Source organism: Saccopteryx leptura, chromosome 2 (assembly GCF_036850995.1).
Source record: "Saccopteryx leptura isolate mSacLep1 chromosome 2, mSacLep1_pri_phased_curated, whole genome shotgun sequence".
NCBI classification, from domain to species: Eukaryota; Metazoa; Chordata; class Mammalia; order Chiroptera; family Emballonuridae; genus Saccopteryx; species Saccopteryx leptura.
This window is the reverse complement of record NC_089504.1, coordinates 249,830,420-249,848,103: the sequence shown is the minus strand read 5'-3', so window position 1 is coordinate 249,848,103 and position 17,684 is coordinate 249,830,420. Positions and strand designations below refer to the sequence as shown.

At 54.2% G+C, this 17,684-nt stretch overlaps 1 protein-coding gene and 1 non-coding gene across 2 annotated transcripts in view; one reads left to right on the top strand and one right to left on the bottom strand.

Annotated features, from left to right (window-relative positions):
- Positions 1-17,684, bottom strand: part of TMEM132C (transmembrane protein 132C) — a 214,069-nt gene that overhangs the window by 39,095 nt on the left and 157,290 nt on the right. The window contains exon 4 of the mRNA XM_066371182.1: positions 9,562-9,745. Coding sequence (XP_066227279.1) covers positions 9,562-9,745 — 184 coding nt within the window. The remainder of the gene's footprint in view (positions 1-9,561; positions 9,746-17,684) is intronic.
- Positions 530-605, top strand: TRNAI-AAU (transfer RNA isoleucine (anticodon AAU)). Its single transcript has one exon. It is a non-coding gene; the product is annotated as a tRNA-Ile (tRNA).

Genomic DNA, 17,684 nt, shown 5'->3' with positions numbered 1-17,684 from the left:
GGCAAGGAAGAGGTGGTGGAGCGTACACCGAACTACGACTCAGCCTCAAAGAAAGATGGGAGTTCTGCCGTCTGCAGCAACATGGGTGGACCCGGAGGACGTGACGCTCAGTGAAGTCAGTCACAGGAGGACAGATGCCACACGATCACTCTTACAGGGAACCTAAAAGAGTCAGGCTCACAGAAGCAGAGCGGAGGCTGCTGGTGGTTGCCAGGGGCAGTGGGGAGGGGAGCAGGGCCCTGCTAGTCAACGGGGACCCAGTTTCAGTTCAGGCTGGATGAGGTGAGTGCTAGACAGCTGCGGTAGGACCCTGTGCCTGGAAGTCACAGTGCGGCTCAAAATACGCTACAACAATGGGTTTCACATCAATGATTCTTATCGCAAAGAACACCCAAAACAGAACCACCGGGGACACAGGAAAACTTTGGGGTGATGGTTCCACTCACAGGACTGTGCACATTAAACACACACAGGGTGTTCGGTGTGTCTTGTTACACCTTTATACATTTTTAAATAAAGGGCAGAGGAGGCCCTGGCCGGTTGGCTCAGCGGTAGAGCGTCGGCCTAATGTGTGGAAGTCCTGGGTTTGATTCCCGGCCAGGGCACACAGAAGTGCCCATCTGCTTCTCCACCCCTCCCCCCCTCCTTCCTCTCTGTCTCTCTCTTCCCCTCCCGCAGCCAAGGCTCCATTGGAACAAAGTTGGCCTGGGCACTGAGGATGGCTCCATGACCTCCGCCTCAGGCACTAGAATGGCTCCAATTGCAACGGAGCAACACCCCAGATGGATAGAGCATCGCCCCCTGGTGGGCATGCCGGGCAGATTCTGGTCGGGCGCATGAGGGAGTCTGTCTCTCTACCTACTGCTTCTTACTTCAGAAAAATACAAAAAAATAAATAAAATAAAAAGACAGATGATACTAGACTTACCGGGGTGATCACTTCATAAGGTAGATAAATGTTTTAATCACTATGTTGCACAACTGAACCTAATAGAATAATAATGTATGTCAACTGCAATTGAAAAGTTAAAGAAAATATATTAAAGGATGGCAGGTGAGACAAATCATTGTTGACAGAAACAACAGGGCTCGCTGCCCTGCCAAGGGGAAGAATGACAAAAGTCAGGAAGGTCCGTGAGGGCAGTAGGGCGCTGGGGGGTCAGGAGGTGTGGCTGCACCTTCCTTCTGGGGCTGCTTGAAGGTACAAGGCGCTCCACTCAGGTCACTGGTCCTCAGCTATCCACATCCTCACGATGCCTGCGCAACGGGGAATTCCGCCAGGACAGGGTTTGGGGCACAACCGCGGCATGACGTGATTCACGAGTCCGAGGTTCTCTCCGGACTCAGACAGAATTCTCCGCGGCCCACGGCTCTCAGAATTTTCCCTGTAACCCTACACGGCCAGCCGTCACTTTGCTGCAGGGTGCTTCCCGTCAGCGGACATCTGTTTCTGGGGTTTGTGGGATCCTGGCCACGGGGGGCCCCTCCCAGGGAAACCTGGAACTCCCCTCCCCCTGCCCTGTCCACGTGCCTGTTTGAGAGTCAAGAGAAAACACTTTTCAAGGAAATAAATGAATGTGCTGATTCCGACCTTTTTAAACTGCATGACAAAATCCAAACGGAGGCTCCCCCCACTGTCCCCCAAAAAGAAAAATCTCATTTCTTCTCACCGTTCTTATATTAATTTATAAAGCAAAACACCGAGATTAATTCTCATTCAAATCTGCACCCACCTAAGGTTCTTGAAAATGAAATTTCATTAACAATTCCCTTTCATTTTTTGCTTTCAAGATTTTTTTTTCTTAGTGCACGGGGACTTGAGCTTGGGCCCAGCAGGGGTTCTGTGAACATTCGAAAAATGATTCTGCCCCCGTTTTTCTTCCCATTACGGGACACAATACAGTGTCTCAGAAAATTTGTTATTTAGAGGCACGGCGGTGTCTGAGAAGAGACGGGGACGCGTCCGTGAGGGAGTGTGAGGGCTGGCTGCGGAGAGGGGTTTGAAGGTCCTGGCTCTGGGTAACCGGCCACTTACCAGTTTCATGGGCGAGAGGCGCACTGGCCCCGCGTCCATCAACCAAGGAGGAGTGGGGGGGTGGGGGACACGGCCGCCCGGCAGGGGGCCAGGAAAGGAATTACAAATGCTGCTACCCTGGCTGTCTACTAAATCCTGCCCTCTCCCTTCCCCTCCGAAGGGAGCACACTGAGAATTTCCAGACAAGTGTGACAGTCACGATAGAGACCCTGGCACACTCCAAGCACGATCAAGTGCCTCGGTGTGGCGCTGAAACCCCCAACGAGGGAGAAAGGAAAAGGACCCAAGGGAAAAGCAATGTGGTGTCGACAGCGTCCCTTCCCCGGTGACTCGGGAGGAGGACTTGCTGGTAAGTTTGGGCAGGCGGCACGCTGCCCTGGGGCTCCGCGTTTCCTCGCAGACACAGTCGGTCTCCCCGACAGGGGAGTTGCGGGGGACACATGCCAGGGTCTCTCTCTCTAATCTGCAGGAAGATGATCCTTGGGAGGGTGGGCCAGAAGAAGCAGCAGGTTGTCACAGCCTCTCTCCTGAGAGAGAGGACATTGGTTCTTAAGTCCAGCCCCATCTCTTCACTACTCCACAGCCCTCCAGGTGACACTCACCACGCTCAGGTGCGAGAACCCCCCCCCCCCAAGAGTGTGCTCCACCCTCCCCTTTCAGTCTAAAACTGGCTTTTTTTTTTTTTTTTTTGTATTTTTCCAAAGTAAGAAGCAGGGCGGCAGACAGACAGACTCCCGCATGTGCTCGACCGGGATCCACCCGGCATGCCCACCATGGGGCAATGTTCTGCCCATCTGCTGCGTTGCTCCATTGTGGCCAGAGCCATTCTAGTGCCTGAGGAGGCCATGAAGCTGTCTTCAGCACCTGGGGCCAACTTTTCTCCAATGGAGCCTTGGCTGTGGGAGGGTAGAGAGAGACAGAGAGGAAGGAGAAGGAGAAGGGTGGAGAAGCAGATGGGCGCTTCTCCTGTGTGCCCTGGCCAGGAATTGAACCTAGGACTTCCACACGCCGGCTGACGCTCTACTGCTGAGTCAACCAGCCAGGGCCACAACTTGCTTTTTTAATTCTTAAGGTTTATCAACAAAAGTGGGACACTTAAATTCGATGTTCATGGGAAGAGTGAGTGACTGAGGCTCTAACGCACTTCATATGTGTCAGGGAGACTGAGCTGGCTCCAGGGTGTCCACTACATCCACCCAGACACATGCGCTCTGATTTTCTCCCCCCCCAAAATAGTTCTTTTTACCCCCCAAAATAGTTCCTTTGTTCCCTCTCAAGTGACAATTCCTTAAAAGGAGTGATAAAGTCATTCACAGATTGAGGTGCTCATGTGTTTCACACGCGGATAGTCATGGGCCGCGGAATAAAGGTGGACAGCCACGTATTGCTAGCGTGGGCACCACCAAGCCTATGGCGCGGTGAAACGTGTGCGTGTGTCCCGGCACGCTGGACACAGTGATGCACCAGGCACCACGAAGCGGTTTCTGCCTGGCAGGGACAGTCTGAGCACCAGGGATCAGACGATAGGACAGACAGCAGTCCCTCACCCCAAGGAGCTCACATGTGAGGGCGGAAGACAGAGGTGGTGAGTTGTCCTTCACTCAACGGCTCCTTACTGAGCACCTGCTGCGTGCCAGGCTTGTCCTCCATGCTCCTGGCGGAGGTCCCTGCCTCATGTCGCTGACACCGGTGAGGGAATTCAGACAGTTGAAAACAGGCAGGGGGCCTGGACAGACACATCTCCAAAGTGTGTGTGTGTGGAAGGGACATCCAGATGGCCCATCAGCGTAGGACGAGGTGCTCAATGTCACGCATCAACAGAGCAACGGCAAATCAAAGCCACAATGAGATCATTGCTTCACACCTGCCCCAACGGCTTTCATCAGAAAATCAACAAACAGCAAGGGCTGGCAGGGGGTGTGGAGAACAGGGAACCCCCGTGCGCACGGCGGGTGGGAATGCAGACTGGCGCAGCCGACTGTGGGAAGTGGTGGGGAGGGTCCTCCGGAAATTAAAAGTGGAACTGCCTTTTGATCCAGCAGATGACCCCACTTCTGGGAAGAGATCCGAAGAAACTCAAAACACTTAATTCAAAAAAATATACGCACTGCCCTCCCCATTTTGTATCTCATTGATATGTGGTCCATCTCCACCTCAACCCCAATACAGTTATATAATCCTTAAAATGAGAACAGGTTTTTTTTTTTTAATTTTCTAAGTCAAGTCAGTCAAACAGTGGACAGTAGGGATGCAGAGTGGACCTGGGCCATCACTGGACCCACTCCTTCCTTTACTGACGGGGAAACCCAGGTTCTGACCATGACGCTGGTAAAGCCGATGATGTGTTCATCACCCCCCGTTTTCTGAGCGTCGACTCTGCGGCCAGCAGCCGGGTTGGGCGTCGCTCACTGGGTAACGGGTGGGTCGCCCTGGAAACATAGCCGCCGGGTCAGAACTACTTCCTGGGGTGGCACGGATGTGCTTTGTAGACAGAAGTCTGTGCCGGTTGTTCGGAGGAAGGGTTATTTTAAAAATTTAATCCCCAAGTTAATCCACAGCTGATAGAAGGATACCCTCGTTCTGCCCGCGTTGCTACTTTCTCACCGAGCAGAAGCGCGTTGCCACGCCCCCCGCCCCCCCCCCCCCCCGAATTACGGATGTAAAATCCTCAATTTGGTGAAGGAGCCTAGGGACAGGGGGGTGGGGAGAACGTGTCTGAAAAACAATTACATGTAATTTTTCCATTTTCTCCTAAAAACAATATTCTCTAGCCCCCTTCAGAGGAGAGCTCCCCAAGCACTCTGGAATGCCGGCCTCGCGTCTCTAGAACCCAGAGGACGTCACCAGTGGGCTTCCCCGTGGACCCCAGAGCGGCGCTTAGTCATCCATCACTCACAGACTGACACACGGCCACGAGCCTCTCTGGGGGGGGGCACGGGCCCTGCTCATGCAGCTCAGCTCCCCCAGCCAGCAGCTCCGACTTCAGCATGGCAAAGGATGCGGAAAAGTCGCCGAGGATGCTGGTCAGAAGACCCAACACGGGGAACAGGAACCCCAGCAGACCCCGAACCTCTTGTCCTTCACAGTCAGTGTCTACGAAGTGAGCGGGGGAAAAAGACACCTCTGGGGGTCAACCATTTCCCAATCATGTCTGTTTCCGGGGGATAATCATGGCGGGTCCTCTGGGCAGGACAGCTGAGAGGGAGCACATGGTGTGGCCCTCAGTAGCGCTAGGCGTCCGGGCTGGAAACGGATGGCCCGCTCCCAGGGGACCCAGATTTAGGGTGTGTAACAAAGGCTATGGACAGACTGTGGGCGGGGTCACGAGACACAGCGAGATGGTGTCTCATGCAGACACCCGCCCCAGCTGGGAGCCCAGGGGCCAGAGAAGGCCGCCCAGTCGCTGGAACCCAGAGAGGACCAGACGGGCAGCCAGCGGGAGGGATGCGTTAGCGTCCCCGGCTGGTGCAATAAAGCACCCTCGACTAGACGGCATTCTCTCCTGATTCTGCGGGCTGACGTCCCAAATCAGGGTGTCAGCAGGGCCATACTCCCTCTGACGGTGTGGGGGACACCCCTCCCCGCCTCCCGCTAGACATCCAGGGTGGCTGGCCGCCCTCTGCATTCCTGGGCCTGCAGACGCTCCGCTCCGCCAGCCACCATCCTCAGGACACCCCTCCCCGCCTCCCGCTAGACATCCAGGGTGGCTGGCCGCCCTCTGCATTCCTGGGCCTGCAGACGCTCCGCCCTGCCAGCCACCATCCTCAGGCAGAGTTTTCCGCATCCCCTCCCGCCCTTGGGTTGAGAACCTCATCTTCACCGAATCACATTTGCAAAGACCCTACTTCCAAATCACATTTTTACGCATGGGGGCGGGGGACGGGAGGGGTAGGGAGGGTGGGGTAGAATAGAACACGGAGTTAGGACATCAATGTATCTTTTTTGTGGGGGAGGGACATAATTCAAGCCACTATAGAAGATTCTGTCCGATCACCGCTGGTACCTCCACTGGTTAATCAATTTACCGCCCCCCCCCCACCCAGGAGCCAGAATCCGAAAACCCTGTCTTGCTGCATAATTTATGTGGGAGTAGGGGGGCTCCAGGGATCTCTCGAACCATAATGAATCTCCGTGACACTCCGGAGAGGTGAGGATTAGCGTCATTATTTTGTAGACTGGAGAGAACAAGTAGCAATCTCTCCTCTAAACAGCCCTTTCGTGATAGCCACTTTATTTTAAATTTGATTTTATGCAGGGAGATATGGATGCCTTCTAGAAAATTTAAAAGCTTTATATTATATAAGAAAGGAAAAAAACAACAACAAACCAAACCTAAGTTCCCACCATGTTTCAGGGACCAGGGGAAATGATTTCATCTTGAATGTGCAAAGGCAAAAAACAAAAACAAAAAACATTATCATTGAAATGCTTCAAAACTCCAGGTACATCTCACCGTCTCCCAGGAAATTCAATCTGGGACTAAGTCAGTCAGCCAGTCAGTCCTGGGGCAAAGGGCCACCAGCTGCACCTGCCTTCTCTAGGCTAGGCATAACATTTAGCTTTTTTATTTAAAGATCAACTCCAGTGAGAAAGTCCGAGAGACAGAACCAGAAACGACTCCCACCCCTCCACCCCTCCATGCCCGGTGCTATCTGTCCTCCCAGCTGCATCCTATCACGACCTGGTCTAGCTCAGTAGACATTCACCTGTCTGCCGCCCAGCCCCATCCCGAGGGGAAGCCCCTTGAGGGCAAGACTTGCCTGTTTATTGCTAATTTCTGAGGACCGAGGATAAATACCCACAGAGTCCGCACATTGTAAGAACTCAGCGTGAGGTTGAACAGATTCTGCGGCCCCTTTACCCTCTAAAAGAGGACCGGCCCCCTGCACCCACCATGGTCACCATAGGGAGCTCCGTGCCTGGCCTCTGATTGTGGGGTTGCACCTGTGATGTAATACGGGTGACCCTTGAATGACTCAGGATTGCACTGCAGGGCTGCTTCTGTACGAGTTTTTTTCAATAAATACTATGGATGTATTTTCTCTTTCTTACGGTTTTCTTAACATTTTCTTTTCTCTAGCATACTTTATTGTAAGACTATGGTATATTACATACCATATACTATATATAATATAATTTGGTATACAATATACAAAACAGGTGACAATTGACCATTTATGTGATCGGTAAGGCTTCACTCAACAGTAGGCTAGCAGTGGTTAAGTTTTTGGAAAGTCTAAGTTATACATGGGTTTTCGTCGGCCCAGGGGTTGGCATGACCCCCAACTCCCATGCTATTTAAGGGTTGGCTGTACTTTTTTTCTTATGACAATAAAGAAATGAATTTCTTCATTGGACTGAACGCTGTCCCTTCTCTTGTAGTTAGAGCTGCCCACGGGCTGCCCTGGACAGCTCTCTGTCAAGTCAACCAGACCCCCCTCCCCTGGGCCCTCCCCCAGCCTAATGTGGGCGCAGGGAGTGGGTCAAAGGGATGGAGATGTTTGCAGGGCATGGAGCTCTCCTGCCCATACACAGGGACAGGGCCACGTTGCCCAGGAAGCCTGAGGGGGGTAGGAGCACGTGGCTTTGAAGGCAAGACAATCTCTCCGGGAAAAGGACGCCGGTGCTTAAGGTGGGAGAAGGTGGCAGGCGTGCACTGAAGTGGGAAGGTGAGCTCAGGACAGGGCACTGACAGCCTCTGCTCCAGTCTGTCCTCCCCTCTGGGGGTGGGGGCTCTAACCTCCTTGCCACAGTGACTGCTTTGGGCAGAAGGCATCCCACCCAAGCAAGAGCAGTGAGTGGCCATGGGACCTTTGCTGGGGTTTTTGGAAACGAACCAGGAGCTCTTCACAGGCTTGAAGCTTGACGCCTTTGGCAGGAGCACTGGCAGCCACGTGGGCATCATGAGTCATTTGAGAAGGAAGCCGGGGGAGGGAGTAACACGGGGTCCCAGCGACAGAGTCCTGATCAGGTGTCGACGAAGCCAGTGCCAACCCTGGACCTGGAGCCACGCAACCCAGTGAATTCTCATCATTCCGAAGCTGGTTTGGGGTAGGTTTTCTGTCACATGTAACCTCCAAACACCTACCTGGTCCAGTTCTCCCCCTGGTGTAATGAAGCCTGCTCATTCCAAAGCTGAAGAGAAGTTAGTTTAGAATAGTCATGAAGGCTCCATGTGGGTGAGGGGGAATTCTGGCCAAGACATGCAGACACACTTCAGAACACTCTTCATGTGCCTCTGAAAGTCCGTTTTCTTTGTGTCTCCCAGTGTGTGTGTGTGTGTGTGTGTGTATGTGTAGGGGGGTCTTATCCTCTGCACAAACGTAGGCATGGCCCTGGAGGGTGGTCCCGGGCAAGGCAGCTGCAGGTCAGTGACCACGGGTGAAGTTACGACCCAGCCTCTTACTCTTCCTTCTTTGCTCAGGCACAGCCGCACAAGTCGGTGGACCCTGTGCTCGTCTCGTGTGCTAGCTGTTACCAGCCGCGTGGATTTATGAGGCGGCGAGGCAGAGACCACGGCATCCACCCCACTCTTCTGCACCTGCTCCCCAGCCCTCTCCAAATCTGACGGGCTCTGGGGTTCCTTCCCACCTACGAGGCGTGTGCGGGAAAGTGCTGCCCGTCATTCCCAGGTCAGCGTCTAGGAGACTCTGCATGTGACTCTACACCCCCCCATCCCTCTGTCATGGTGATGAGGAAGGCTCCAGATGTCAGAGCCACAGGATGATTATGTATCCTCAGAGGGGCTGCACGGAACAGGCGTACCACCTACGCCACATGACAGGAGAAGACTAACAATGTTGTATGAGGCACGGGAGATGTTGAGGTTGATTGTTGCAGCCTCGAAGCTTGCCTATCCTGACTCACATACATAGTAACCTCAAGTTTCCTTATAACACATAGACACAGAGAAGAAAAAGTAAGTAAACAAACTTGGTATGGACTATGGCAAATGTCGTGAAGTGGGTATAAAAACAGCCTAAAGAGCCCTGGCCACTTGGCTCAGCGGCAGAGTGTCGGCCTGGCGTTTGGGGGTCCCGGGTTTGATTCCCGGCCAGGGCACACAGGAGAAGCGCCCATCTGCTTCTCCACCCCTCCCCCTCTCCTTCCTCTCTGTCTCTCTCTTCCCTTCCCACAGTCAAGGCTCCATTGGAGCAAAATTGGCCCCGGGCACTGAGGATGGCTCCATGGCCTCTGCCTCAGGCGCTAGAATGGCTCTGGATGCAACAGAGCAACACCCCAGATGGGCAGAGCATCGCCCCCTGATGGGCATGGTGGATCCAGGTTGGGCGCATGCGGGAGCCTGTCTCTCTGCCTCCGTGCTTCTAACTTCAGAAAAAATACAAAAAAAACCCCAAAACAACCCAGCATAAAGAGAAAGCCTGGACTTCCAGGGCGGGGATGAGGGGGGGAATAGAAGTGTTTTCATGTAAATACCCCATAAAACAATGGCAGCAAACATCTTGGGGATGACAGGAAGGAGACAGGGACACAGTCAGCTGAAGACACGGTCACAGAAACCTTACCATGGCCAAGGGGACGATGGCAACCAGGTCCTTCTGGCTGATGAAGACCTCAGACACAGCAATGTCCGTGGCCCCCCTCCGCGGGTACTCCACCTGCCAGGCGATGGGCTGCGTCCCCGAGAGGCTACTGAAGCTGGCGATCTCGAAGCTCACCTGCACGACCTCGTTGAGCAGACCGCTGCTTCTGCGAGAGGACCAAAGCAAATGGCCGTCAGCTGACTCTGCCCAGCGGAAGGACCCTTCTCCCTCTCCCCCCTCCCTGCCCCCTTCTGGCTGGCCCTCTCGGCCAGCATGGCTACCGGAGTATAAGGACAAAGAACACATCTCATTGAGGACAGCACCTGTGACATGGCACCGACTACAAGCGAGGAACCTGGGCCGCTGGGATGGAGCAGCACCCACCAGTGCACATCGTGCTGATGACTCTCTTGGATTGATGTTCACTAGCTCTTCAGAAAAGGAGATGATCGAGTCGGACTCAACCTCGATGTCCGCACCTGTGTGGACTTTGAGTTAAGTGGACCCCCTTTAAGTTCAATTCTGTTACATGCGGCCAATGATGCTTTTGGTAGCTCCCTCAACGTCCTTCAACCCCTCCTTAGCTTATCCTACGGAGGCAGAGAAGCAGAAAAACAACATTGCCGGGCTACCTTGCAGCTAGTCAGTCAGAGCCACTCCTGTGGGACCTGGCCCTGCCCACTTGTCCGAACTTTGTCTCTGGCTGCTTCTGCGTCGCGAGAGCCTGGCTGAGTGACCGTGTCAGGTAAGGGACAGCTTGTAGAGCCTGAGTTATGGATCATTGAGATCTTTACAAAAAAGAAAAAAAGGAAAAAGTCAGCCAGTTTGCTGAGGAAGTCAGAGAAGAGGACACGGAAGAAGGTCTCTGGAGCTACTGAATTGAAAGAATCGAAATTGGTGAGACAGGGAGGCAGGACTGTCCAGGTGTACAGCAGGGACTGTAGGGGTGATCCAGGGTCCTGGTGAGATCTTGAGGCCAGGCCAAGGGGCCTCCACTGCTCCCCTAGATGTCAAGTGTTGTTGTAAGTGGTGGGTCAACAGCTATAATATCTCAGCTGGCAGCCACTGGGAAGGTCATGGGTTTCCAGGGGAAATTTAGGTGGTTTTCCACAGCATATAAAGAAAGAGACACCGTATATGCTTAAAAACTGTGCCCTGAGTGTTGGTGGTACCCTTGGTGAGTGGGGTGGGGGGCGGGGCACAATCTGTTAAGGGTGCACCCGCTCACACTCCGGGGCGCGTTCCGCAACCAGAGACGATTCCTCAGCCCATCACCCTGCGCTCTGCTCGGCGGCTGCGGCAGGAGGTAACGGCGGAGTCACCACACCAACCGAAGCCCTGGGCCCACGGATCGTCCTTCCGTTCTCTGGCCAGACGTGCGGCCCAGAAACATCATGATTTGTCGGATGCCGGGTGCTCCTTCGGGAAAGAAAATAGGTCCCGTGTCTGGAACTCTGAGCCCTGGTCTGCGCAAGCTCGTGAGAGAACTGTCAGCCTTGGGGGGGAGAGGAGGGCGGTCTGGAGCGTGCGGTGATTCCAGAGCAGGAGACCCATTCAACTCCATTTCCAGAAACCATCCCCCCACCCCGCACACTCTGGCACATCCTCTCCGGGTGCTGGGGCTCCCTGGGCAGAAGCCACGACAGAGAGGCTGAGGCCAGGCGGCCCTGTGAATGGGGACACATGCAGGTTTGTTACTCCGCACCGTCCCTGGACCCAGAGCCCAGTGCATTATGCCAGCAGACGGGCACTAAGGAAAGAAGAGACAGGCTTGCAATTTCGTCTGCGGTCAGTGCCTCCCATCATCTCTGGGTCAACTGAATCATTGCTCAGACTGTGCCCAGCAGGGACCCAGAGGTCCCCGTGCCAGCTGACATAAGGCTCCTGACGTGGTTGGCGTGATAAAGAGACGAACTGGAACCCTCTCGTGACTGTGGAGAACGCCCCGCACCACCACTTGCTAGATCAATAGCATCGAGGTATTGCTGTAACCCTTGAAACGCTTTTTTTTCAAAATTAGTTTTTTGTTTTTTAAAAAGCTATTACTGAAAAGCAAACACCCCCCTCCTCAATAGTCACAATAAATTTTGGACTTTTTGAAATCCAATGACCCAAACCTCTTAGCTCTTGAACTTTTTATCTTGTAAGAAAATTGAGTCGGGGGGGGGGGGGGTTGTTAAGAAGCCACAAGGACTTCCCTCCCCTCCCCCCACTAGAGTAGGTAAGGGATTTCAGCTCCAAAGTCGCTCTCGCTGCTGACAGCGTCCCACCTGCAGAAGAAAGGGAGACTGACACCTGTGACCCCCCGAGAGCTCTCCATGGTACTGAAGCAGGCGGGGCGCCCTGCCCGGGAGCAACAACAGGAAACCCCTTTGCTCCAACGACAACAGGGAGAATTTCACAGACGCCTCCGCATGACTAGGGAGCATGGGGAGAAGGAGATGGGGAGAAGGAGGTTGAGCCAGGGACACCCAGGACAAACCAGCTCCAGGCAGGGCACCCCCGCGGACACCAGCACGACTTCTCTGCCGACCCCGTTTCTCGGCATCACTAATCCCATGCAGTGCTGACTGGGGAATCTCTGAGAGGCTGACGTGACACAACACAGCTGAATCCAATCTGTCCAGGAGGGGAGCACGGGTCTGGGCTGTTATTGACAGAGTCACCTCTATCCTCCCGGTCTCTGCAGTTAGCAAGAAAGGACAGAATTCAGTGACGGGGGATCTTTGAAAGTCGTCCTGTTTCCAGGGACACTTGGGTTTAGCCTGTGAGTTTGGACTTAAAAAAAAATTCTCCCTTCTCTCTATTCCGGTCCCCAAAGCCTACAATTTTATAGGAGCAGGTACATGAGGAAGAATGAAGCAAGAGAGTCCTTTACTGCAAATCGAGCTGGTGCCCCTGATCTTGGTCTAAAGGTGACTTGCATCCACCGGCCCGCCCTGGAAAGGTGGGGCTCGCAGCCTTGGCTAAGTGTGCCAAGCGCCCAGGGTGATAGGAAGGAGAATGATCACCCCCCGTGTCTATCCTGACCCCACGGCGTCGGATCTCAGGCAGTGGTTCTTCTCAGACTTTAGTGGTTTTAAGGCTTGGGTGATTTTAATCACCCAAGGCCAAGAGTCACTGCTCTCCACAAAAGGGCTCTCTTGATGTGATCACCAAGCAGGTCCCTCTGAAATTATCATGACTTTCTTTTCTTCTTTGTGTCTATGCAGCAATCCTATTGGGTGGGTGTCACCACCATCGGCCCTGAAATCAGGCATGCACTTGGGTGGACGTCCGAATTTCACATGTAGTGTTGCGAGGGGATGACCTTGGGCGCAAGTTACTTAATGCAGTCGCTCTCAGCCTTGGTGACAAGCTGGAGTTATTCAGTGGAGAGCTGTACACAATTCTGACTTCTGGGTCCCACCCCCCGGATCTTACTGTCATAGGTCTAGAGTGGGACCTGGACTCCTCAGGTGACTGTGACAGATAGCGATGTTGTAGAACCACTAACTCCACCTCTGTGACAGTGTTAACCCCCTGAGGCTGTTTGAAGGGAAAATGGTATAACACACGCAGAACCGCGTGTTTATCATAGCAGCTCTCCACCAGGTGGTTGCTCTTATTGCTACAGTTATTTCTGCTGTTCAGTAACCAGCTGGGACGTGCATACCTTTGTCCTTCCGAAGCCACGTGTCCTGGGGTCTGCCTGAACACAGCAGGCAGGGAAAATCAAGACCTCGCCCAACCTCCCCAGGTCCTGCCCTAACACACCAGGGGTGTGCGATACGTTAATTCTCAAGGATCTGACATTTTAGCTAAATTAGGTCACACTCTGGGGAAGCAGAGTTGCCAAGAGGGCCTTTGAGGGCCGGACGGGAGAGGCATGGAGGTCCCATACAATGCCCAGCGGGGGCTTCGCATCCACGGTGGTGGACGCCCCAGCACTGCCTCGGGGGTCCCTCCACCAGGGGGAAAGCCCTGGGTCCACCCATCCCTTCACGTCTGGGTGGCCGTGAAGATGTCTGAGGCAGGACTGTGTTGGGGGAGAGAGGACTGTCTGTCCTGGCCACAAGCTGATGCACTGGGTACATTTAACTCCACGAAAGAGCAACAGAGGACTTGCCCAGAACATCCCTATCTATTGTGAGAAATGATAGTTATTTGGAGACGGTACGCCTGGGACAGTTGGTCACACAGCAACAGTTAAACAATGCAGGCTCTGGCTGATCGGACTCTTCTACTCTTGTCCTAAGTGACCCTAGAGTCGCCTCTGCACTTTGCCAGGCTACGGCCCAGGAAGAGCAGAATCAGCTTGGGGTGCCGGGAACAGGGGGACCTGAGAGGCTCACTCCACCCCCGGCCCCCCAGGGCCTGAGTAGACAGGGGAAGGAGTGGATTTTCAAGTCCCCAAGAGAGGTTCCTCACGTCACCCAAGTGAGAGAACTGAGACAAACCCTGGCCTGGACTTGGTCTTCCACACAGGGGACATGCAACGGGGCATCACGGAAATCAGGGACTGTCCCTCGGAGACCAGGGGGGGAACACAGAAACCTCATAGATGTCAGCGGCGAACAGCGCCCACGCCCAACACGAGGTAGCACCCACCATCCTTCCGGATGACGCCACAAGAGAGACTATCTGAAGACCTCAGCGCCCCCCCCCCCAATACCATCATGACCCTTCCCACCTGGATCAGTCTCTAGGAAAGTCAGGCGGGGCCGGAGCCACCGAGCCACCTGCATGTCAGCTTGAAATGCTTTTGCAAACTTGGAATCAACGCGTTATCGATAAACTCCACCGCTACCAGGCAGAAGGACAGATAACGGAATGGAGTCGTGTCTCCTGTTGGCACACGGGGGTTCGTCAACAGGACAGACACCCACTGCATCTCTTAGCGGAAGTGGATGGTGGTGTAACGTGTTTATCGAGTGACCGCCCTGAGCCATCATTCCAATCCTGACACTACGGAGTCCCGCCCCCAGGAATGTCTTGTCCTCCCCACCATCTCCTCTCCAGTTTATTCCTCTCAGGCCGCCCAGGTGTGACGCGGAGACAGCCCGCCTCCCCGGCCGCAGTGCCCTTCCGAGGACATTCCGCGGCACACCTGTGAGCTGCGTGCACCTGGCTGCACCCACGGCGCGCCGGGCTGCTTCATCTCCATCAGCACACCACACAGGGTGCGGGTATATGCGTCAGGTGGCCACCGGCCGCCGCAGCCTCCGCCTCCGAAGCAAGTTCCCTGAGAGTGCGACATGCTTTTGCTCACCATTATATCTCTGGGGGGAGGATGGCACATCACACAGCACGGACCCATAAAAGGCGCTCGATACATACCTGGCGATTGTCGAATGAATGAGTAACTGCTCCAGGAGCCCAGTTCCCTGAGACGCGCCCTTCCCTTCCCTTCCACCAGCCAAGTTAATATTAATTTCCACCGAAGGAAGGAGAAGGGGCCTGGACTTGGCGTCCCTGGAAGCTATCAGCCCTTCCAGAAGGGCTGAACTCGTTCCAAGAGAGATGCGCAGAGCGGAGCCCACTGGAGGCCGTCCAGGAGGGACACGCTCCGAGGACCCCCGGCTGAAACTCCGCATTCTCCGAGTATCGCAGGAGACAGCCCCTGGACCCACTCCAGCGCTCGCTATTGAATTTGATGCCTGCTGCGTTCCACTAAATACATAATGAAGAGGCTGAATTAACTATGCAAAAGCGTTGCGTATGGCGAATGTCTGTAATTGATGAGTGGAGGGTCTCGGCGGCAGCACCTGCTGCGGAGACGAAGGACCGTGGGGGGAGGGGGAGAAGGGAAAGTTGTACTTTTGAAATGGAAGGTGTGCCCTACTCAGCACCCAAACCCTTGGCCCGGTTACCCATCCATCCATCCATCCATCCAGCATTTTCCAGGGCTCCCCATTGGTGCCAGGGGCTGTCATTTGATGCCGGCGACACAGAGATGAATGCTCCGTGCCCCCAGTGAGTGACAATTCATCACGAGAAGTCCCCACACACCTTCTGCAGGTCCCCCATTTGTTTCGCAAAAGACACAGCGAGGAGGAGCCAGACCAGGGTGATTGCAGATGCCACAGATCCTGGAGAGGCTGTGCTCTCGTCCCGGTTCCCCTCTGCGGCGTTTTCCAAGCAGACGGGGAGGGGTTCCACCGGAGTTGGAAGAGCAGCCTCGTTCTTGCCCTCCCACTTCTCTCTGCAACAGGGGTCATAGCATCCCCTTCCGGAGGAGTTTCAATCTTTGCTCCCCCCCCCCATTAATGTCGTCAAATGCAGCTGCATGATCCAGTTACTTGCTGAGCTATTAACAAACACCAGTGCTCTTTAGAAAACACCTTTCCTCTCTTCCCTTAAGATTCAACTGCTCTGTGATGGTCGTGGATGTCTGGTCTTTTTCCCTTTTTTTTTTTCCTTTTTCTGCTAAAGCTTCCGGGGATACCTTCATCTTTCTTCCGGACCGTGGTGTTGCCTTTTCTCCAAGATTCTACACTTGTCTCTCTAAAATCTCTTCTCTGCCCAGGAGCCAGAGGTGTCTTAATAATACCTAACTCACAAGGTCACTACATCCTTAGGAGCGTCCCTGGCTTCCTCTCACAGTTAGAGTACCATCTGGAGTCCTTTCCTGGGACACACCCTGTCCCTCCAGTGGCGTCTGCCCTACAGGCATGCCCAACTCATCCCCACTTTGCACTTCCTGTTCCCTCTGCTGCTCTCTGCCTGGCTGGCTCCATCTTGTCACTGAGCAAGCAGCCAACACCTGTGACCCCTTGAACACCAACTCAAGTAGACCCTCCCCAGTACCCACACTCCAAAAACAATCTCATTGCTAGAGTTTATTCCTTATTTCCCTGATCGCGAATGGAGATATTGTTTGGTTTCCTCGGTTCATTTTTCTGTCTTCCCCACCACCAAGATGTAAGCCTTTTTTTTTAAGGGTGGGGAGGGACAAACAGGAAGGAAGAGAGATGAGAAGCATCAGTTCATTGTTGTGGCACTTTAGTTGTTTGTTGACTGCTTCTCATACGTGCTTTGACTGTGGGGCTCTGGCTGAGCCAGTGACCCCTTGCTCGAGCCAGCGACCATGCGATCACATCTTTGACCTCACACTCAAGCCAGATATGTTGGGGTTTTGAACCTGGGTCTTCAGCATCCCAGGTCAATGCTCTGTCCACTGCACCATCACCTGGTCAGGCAATATGCCAGCATCTTGAGATGAGAAACTGTCTGTCCCAGTCTCTGTTGCATCCGCCCTGCCTGGTGATGCAGGGGTAGGTGAGCAAGTTTTCCGTGGAGTGAACACGCACACACTCCTCCGGGGTAGCCCCAGCTTCACCACGTGAGGGAGCCTTGTTCTTTGTGCTGGTCGGCCATCCTGTCAACATACCTGTTGTCCCGCCCTGGCAACACCCATTGGCCACCTCCCAGGAGGTCACATCCAAGGGGTTCAGCTGATTGGAGGAAGTGGAAGTCAGCGGAAGAAAAGGTGAAGAAAAAGCCAAAGAAAAATTCTTCTTCTCGGAAACTCCCTCCTGCAGGTGAACTGTTGTAATGGAGATGTACAGTAATTCTTCGGGAATCCATCATTTGCCATCAGTCCCTGCTCAATAGGGCGACGAGAGGCAGTGAGAGACAGGCCCAGCTTGTCCTTGCAAGCCTTCCTTTCGGTCTCCAGAGGCCCTTTGTTGTCCCAGCCGCAGGCCCGGGGCCAACTGTCCTGCCAAACCCTTCCCTCTGCACTCAACTAAGTGCCTTCGCGGCACCTGGCATCTCCCGTTGAAGAAACACTTTAAGCGCAGTGTTTCCTGAATGGAAACGTGAGTTGGAAAAGCTGAAAGCATCCTGAATGGAAAACAGACGAGCTGAAGAGAGCCACCTCCCTCTGAGAGGGCGAAGTCTTCAGGAAGGCCAGCGGCCGGGGCCACCGTGATGACGGAGCATGTGACCGGACGGGTGGACTCCAGCGGCGAGGCTCACGAGTGGCGAAGGCTCAGCCTGATGGGGCTGCCCAGTGCACCCAGCAGGGGGGAACACAGATGCCTCCAGCCCTGCTTCCTGCCACCAGGGGACCCACACATGAGGCAGCCCAGTGTGACAGCCCCCTGGGTCAGGAATCTAGA